We start from the raw sequence: 7386 nt of genomic DNA on the forward strand, positions 1-7386 counted from the left end.
CTTCTTTTTCCAGCGTGGAGCCTTGTGTCCAGTAGTCAATCCAAGCAGAGGTTTGCAATGGTCGAGCAACCTTCAATGAACTGTTGATAATACACCACCATCCCAAGGAATGACCTCAACTTTTCGAGATGGAATGTCAGTGTCCATCAGATCAGTTCTGTTACTCCTGTAATGGCCCTCACCTTCTCAGGGTCTGTAGCTACACCATCCGCCATAATGATATGCCCCAGAAACTTCACAGACCTCTGCAGAAAGTTACACTTTTTTGGCGCCAACTTCAGGTTGTGGACCTTGAGACGCTCAAAATCCATTTCCAGGCGCTGTTATAGCCAGATCTTCAGTGGGCGCATAGACCAAGACATCGTCAGTAAGGTAACACAGCAGCTAAGAAAAGTTCTGATTCCCCAAAGATGTTTAGCATCATCCTCATAAAGGTTGCAGGCTATTACATAACCCCTGTGGCATACGATTGTATTCGTTACAATCCAAATGGCGACGTAAAAGCTGTGAATCTCCGGTCATCCTCATGCACTTCCACATTGTAGTAGCCAAGAGTAAGGTCCATTGTCGAGAAAAAGGCATTTCCACCTAAAGCAGCCAGTGCGTCAGGCTGGTGAGGGATGGGTGGCGTCTTTGATGGGCGAGCATTGAGCAAACGAAAATTCAGTACAGAGTCTCAGGTTCTCCAGACTTCTTCCATACAAGGACAAGGGAGAGGCGAAACTCACTTACTAGACTTCCTTATGATTTCACGTTTCCATCTCATTCAATGCTTGTTGAGCTTCCATAATGATTTGGTGAAAGGCGCGTAGGGCATCCGAAAGGGTTTCTCATCACCAGGTGAATGCGGTGAAGACATCCGGAAGCTTTTCCAACAATCCAAACTTGTCCTGGAAAAAATAGACTGGTACTCAGCTATGAGCTGGATGAGTTTCTTCTTATCAGCAGGAGACGCTGTGACAGGAGTTGACATCAATATCAGTCAAACCTAAGTCACGTAAGACCTCAGGATCGCTGTACTGTCAGGTCCGTCAGTATCGTGAAGTTGGCTGGAAACCGTCATCAGTCAGTTGTGTCAAGTCATCTTGGCAGTCAGTGAGTATATCAGCCGTTCTCTGCACTTGCTGCTGGCAAAGCTGCTGATGAATCATCATTCACACACGAACAAGTCAAAGTCCTCTAGAGCCATGCAAGGAAAGACATCGGCTAGAGTGGCGTTTCGTCTCAAAGTCACTGTCTTCTGAGAAGGGTTTATCACTCTAACAGGGAGCCACCCATCCCCCGCAATAGAGCTAGCTGTCCTCCCTACCAGTATTGACCTTGGTGTTGACCTTGAACTGCTGGCTCAATGAGAAACAGCACTGCCCGCTGATAGATTCTGAGTGTTTCGTAGTCTGCCCCAGACTAAGTGCTTCTGCATAGGCTCTAGAGTCACAGCCCCTTTTGAGTCTCACAGTTCCAACTTTGTCAGGTACTTCACCGTCTCTCCATCTCTCCACATTAGCCATCATATTGATTAGCTTGCTCTCCTCACCCCCGTCACCACACAGGAGTATAAACCCTCTTCCAGAAGATCTCCATCGTCTTCAGGTGGCGAATCAATGCCTTTAGGAGATTGCTGCCCAAGATGAGGTCATCACATCTGGCCTTCAACCACCAGTGTAGCACGGCAACTCTACATCCGTACACTCCATCTCCAGCTCACATACTCCAAAGCCTCGTCTTTCAACCCACCACAACCAACCAAGACTACCTCTGTAGGACTCAATGATGGACTTTTCAAACACTCCTGCACGCAACAGTTCAGGTAAGACCCTAGAGCTCAAGAAAGCAGAGGTGATTGGCCCTGCAGTGAAAGTAAAGTATCATGTCCAGCACTCCCGCACACGTTACATGGGCCCATTAGACTTCACTTTGCTCCTATTCCCTTTTGGAACCTATGGTCAGACTGTTTGTGGTCTCTGCTCCAGCACAGCTCTAGCATTGCAAGATACGTTCCATCGGCTCAGCTAGACCTGAATAGTCTGGGCTGGAGTAAGGCAACGTATTGGGTACTTCCATGATGGGCCTCACAGCAGCATGGTGACGCGCATGACAGCACCAACTTCCTGCTTCATTGTTGTGATGGCTGGGGTCACCTTAGATAAGTGAGAGTACCTCTGCTCCCTACATCAGCATCATGAAGATTTTTGAGGCTCCCCAGAGGATCCACGATAGTCACGTCTCTCTCCTGTGTGAACAACAAGTCAGACAGATGGTTTAAGGCCCACAACAGCAGACATCCACTGTAAAAGGTGATGTGTAGCCATGATGTTGTACAAACATGACGTCTGTAATGAATGTTCATTATTTGACATTGTCTTAAGATTGTCAAGTGAACAACAATAGTCATATAACGTGTAAGGTAAACTTATTTTAAAAGTCATTACTTTATTGCATGCTCAACATTTGTCATAATTATTTAAAGCAGTTCATTTGTATCCGCTCTCTCGGACTCGGCTGCATATTTTCCCCCATTTTCTTCAAATCTGAAAACGTTAAAGCCACGCCCATTTCCTGAAGAATTGCATTATGGGCCCTAAAGTACTGCGTGTATACATCATATTTTGGCGAATGTAATACGACATCCGGGAACTTTTGGCATACTAACTACATCATACTATGATCAATAAGCAGAATAATACTCAATTAACATCACAAATAGTACGGTAGTATGAGTTATTCTAACACAGCTCAGGACTCTGGCAGCCATTTTGTTGTTTAAAAAACTAGGTTGCCCCTTTAAAAAACCACACAACAATCAATCAACCAATCTGCAGTTCAACCCATAACAACCTGTAATTCCCACCTGTTTTGGTAAAAAAGATGATGGATGGGGCTGGAGAAGAATAACTAGTCTCCAAATTCATAGACAGACCTATGTATGAAAGGACTGACCATCCATGATATCAACATTATAGTTTTAACCATGGTGAGGCTATACAGTGTTGATTTACATTGTTCTAAAAAATTGGAGTAAAAAAAGCTTATTTGGGGTCTTGATGGGGTTAAACAGTTGAACTAAGCTCATGAGGCATGTGTTATATTCTTCAAGAATCAATGGCTATAAATAAATAATTTAAAGTCAAAATATGGATGTAGTAATTGCCACATTTCCCCTTTAACACCACACATCAGTTCAACAACCGCAGAGTTTGTGCTTCTGTTTGTAAGACAGTACTTACTAGTTGTAATCAGGGAACGGTTTCTTCAAAACATCTTATGGCTAAATTCATCTTTAGAACCGGATGCTTGAAGACGCGTTTGGGAAACCGGGACCAGATATCCAGTTTCTCCTCTTCATTTTTCGATGTGAAAGACATCTCCTCCTCTTCTTTCACTGAAACGTCGTCGTCCTCCTCTTCCTCTGCTAACTTCTTCAGTCGTAACAGCCTCACCCTTTTACTTTTTTTTGTATAACAGCCTCCTCTTCCTCCTCTTTCACAAGAGCTTCTTTCTCCATCCAGCAGACCGCCCTTCTTCAGCAGGAACGGGGTTACGTTTGAGACTGGACTATGAGGATGTACTGAAGTCGCTAAACGTATAATTCAAAGGAGTGTCACTTTATCAGCAGCACGTGATCACATGAGGTCTGAAGAATAATTTCGTTCGAACACCGATTGGTTTGGTATTGGGCTCGTTCGACATTGCAGCCGACAGTGCAGGTGGCTGCTGACTCTGACTGAAATTACAAATCACCTGCATCATAAATAAATACTCATTATTAATTTATAAATCAGTCAGCCAGTCACCGTTTACCCCACAATGAGCATGTATTTGATGCCTCGAACACAGCCAGTGGTTTAATATATGACATAATGGCTACGCTGCTACGGCGTGTGACTTCATCTATAAAAATGTGCTATTCTAAATTCTTGTGTCGCTCAAAGCCTTGAGTAATGAACCTATTTTGGACACAATTGGCTCGAAAGGATCAATTCTTCAGGAAGCTTGGTTCCCCATCACTACTTTTCAGCATGTTTTCTGTGAACTAGACTACAGGGTTTTGTAACTTTTTCCCGGTAGTGTGTCTCGCTGACATAACCGTGCTGGGTGGCTACGCTGTTAGGCTAATAGCTAGTTGGCTAAATAGCTAACGTTAGCTGGTTGGCTAAGATAACTGCATATAGCTAATGTTAGCTGGCTGGCTAAGATAACTGCGTATAGCTTAACGTTAGCTGGCTGGCTAAGATAACTGCATATAGCTAACGTTAGCTGGCTGGCGAAGATAACTGCATATAGCTAACGTTAGCTGGCTGGCTAAGATAACTGCATATAGCTAACATTCTTTGATATTTGGTTTAGATGGCATTATGTATTTACAAAACTGTGGTTTACTTTAATCAGTCAAGTACATGAGTGCAAATTGATTGGTTTAATTAAACTTATACATTTTAAGTTATTTCTGTTGTCGTATACATCATAGGGAATTAGGCTGGTCCTCCATATTACTTCACACCTGACTTGGCATTCTTCTAAATTCGAGTGGTTTAAATGTAATAAACTCCAAAAAATAGAAACTGTGAGGTGTTATTTTGCATTGGAAATGTTTTAATATTTTATTTGATATTTTATAAACATACTACACATACAAACAACAACATCATAGAAACATTAACTACATCACACCTGTGCCAGACCAACTAGAACACACCCCAACTCCATAACTACATCACACCTGCCCAGACCCACTAAACACACCCCATCTCCATTAACTACATCACACCTGCCCCAGACCCACTAGAACACACCTCCATCTCCATTAACTACATCACACCTGCCCAGACCCACTGGAACACAGCCAGAGCATGCATCAGCACATTTTTTTTCTCTCCGTCACTTTAAACTTTTTGGATAATAAAGCATTGACCTTTCTTTTGAATCAACAGAGGATTGGTTGATTTCCAGGTTTTAATTAAGTATAATATTAAGATGATTGATGAGAAAAGTATCGTCCAACTCTGGGTATCTCACTGCCCCCTCAAATGCCATGTTTTGAAATATACAGACAGACAGATTAAAAGTAATGAAGGAGGAGGATTGATCATCAGAGTCAGATGTGAAGGAGGAGGTTGATCATCAGGAGTCAGATGTGAAGGAGGAGGTTGATCATCAGGAGTCAGATGTGGAGGAGGAGGTTGATCATCAGGAGTCAGATGTGAAGGAGGAGGTTGATCATCAGGAGTCAGATGTGAAGGAGGAGGTTGATCATCAGGATTCATCAGTGAACCTCTAGGATTGTGGCTGGGCTGGCGTTTCCACTTCCAGCTTGGTCATATATTTTGATTCATTTTATGTTGATATTGTGAATCTATGTTTTATATTTGTACCACCTGTTTCATGAAGTGATGTCACTAAGTACTGCCCCTATATATACAATGCATTCGGAAAGCATTCAGACCCCTTCACTTTTTACACATTTTGTTACGTTACAGCCTTATCCTAAAATGGATTAAATCAGTGTACATCTACATGATGTATTGTTACACCATGTAGGAGCAGTATAGACCTAGTCTGTTCATTATATACATCTATATGATGTATTGTTACACCATGTAGGAGCAGTATAGACCTACAGCAGCTAGCTGCTAATTTAGATTTAGTTTGACTTAATGAAACTGCCTTAAATGTGCTGTAGTAAACATTTTTTATTCGCACTAATCGATCAACACATTCCTGTTTTTGTATGTCTCAATATAATAGTATTATTTAATTAAATCTATTTAAAATAATATTTGTCTGAAAATAAAATATGATCCTCAACTGCGTTTCCCCTCCAGTCAGCAGACGGTGATGTGCGTCATTCAGGCGACGCTGCCAGCGTGACGTATAATCTAGTGGCCTGTTCTTCATAAACAGCTCGTCAACCGCCTCGGTAGCTTGCTAGCCAACATAGCCGAAAGATTCAAGCTATTTATACGCTTTCGGTGTATATTAGCTACTGTGTTTTCGACACACTTCTGTCGTATCTACTTGATAACCTATTTAATATAATATTACGTTATTTTGTATTAGTCAGCTATAGTAGCTGGCTGGTGTAGTTGGCACTAGCCTAGTCGCTAATGATAGCTAGCTAGCTAACATCCCCGAACATGAGCTCCCTAAACTTCTCCCCTCTTGTTAAAGAAGAGGAGATCTGCTTTACGGAGAAAGAAGCTTTGGGGCTGAACGTTGTCGTGAAAGAGGAGAAGGAAGAAGTGGATGTCACAGTAAAACAAGAAGTAGAGGGTGAGGCTGTTACAGTGAAAGAAGAAGAGAAAGACGTTTCAGTGAAAGATGAGGAAGACGCGTTCAGAGTGAAAGAGGAGGAGGATGTTACAGTGAAAGAAGAGGAGGAAGAGAAAGAGGAGGATGCAGTTTTTGGAGTGAAGAAGGAAGGGGAGATTACTGTCACATTGAAAGATGAAGAGGAGGAGATAGGAGATCTGATTAACACCAGTAAGTACCGCCATAAATTTGGTTTTTAATTTTGGATATTCAGAGTTGACTCGTCAATACCTCTTCAACGGAGAGCCCAGGATGATGACTGATATGTCGAGAATCAGACGACGTAGAGAGCAAGCTACCCCTTGTTTTCTCCGTTCCGTTTACAAAAAGTGACTTAACATATATATTTGAGAAGGGTCTATCTGCTGACCGCAGACTGGGGGGCACAGCATGTAGTGATGTTTTACTACACACCGTGCCCCCCCATAGTGCTATGCGAGAGTTGGGTTGGCAAACACCAAAGATTATGGATATACTGACAAGATGTCTCGCCGCCCAAACAAGGCGAGTTGTTGTCCACAAAGCGGCACTGCAGGTTGTCTAGCTCCCGCCTATCCTTTCTTTGGATTGGTGGATACATCTTATTATTGTAATCTATTGTTTATGTTCTATGAGGGTTGTTGTCGTCAACCGCCTGTATTCAATGGATAGAGATGCTAAGCTACTAGCATGAATATGCACCGCCTGTATTCAATGGAGAGAGATGCTAAGCTACTAACATGAATATGAACCGCCTGTATTCAATGGAGAGAGATGCTAAGCTACTAGCATGAATATGCATAGCGATCTGGAGACAACTCCTATAGTATTTTTATCAAAGTTGTCGGTATGTCACGTGTCCACATAACAACGTAAGCATTACGAAACGTCTGTTGGATCAAGTAAACTTCACGTAGCAAATAAGCCAAATTTGACACTTTCCACGTTGCGTTGATAATTGTTTCTACTTGGATACAACCTACTGTAGCCTACTGGCATGACCTAGAGAGTTACAATCTACTGTAGCCTACTGGCATGACCTAGAGAGATACAACCTACTGTAACCTACTGGCATGACCTAGAGAGATACAACCTACTGTA

General features: G+C 42.5%; 1 protein-coding gene across 1 annotated transcript in view; it reads left to right on the plus strand.

Moving 5' to 3' along the window:
- Positions 1-5889: 5889 nt before the first annotated feature.
- The window catches only part of LOC139026031 (uncharacterized), a 42304-nt gene continuing 40807 nt past the window's right edge, over positions 5890-7386 (plus strand). Inside the window, exon 1 of the mRNA XM_070441333.1 lies at positions 5890-6477. Within this exon, the coding sequence (XP_070297434.1) occupies positions 6132-6477 (346 nt within the window). The 5' untranslated portion in view covers positions 5890-6131. The remainder of the gene's footprint in view (positions 6478-7386) is intronic.

Source organism: Salvelinus sp. IW2-2015, unplaced genomic scaffold (genome assembly GCF_002910315.2).
Source record: "Salvelinus sp. IW2-2015 unplaced genomic scaffold, ASM291031v2 Un_scaffold3762, whole genome shotgun sequence".
NCBI lineage: Eukaryota > Metazoa > Chordata > Actinopteri > Salmoniformes > Salmonidae > Salvelinus > Salvelinus sp. IW2-2015.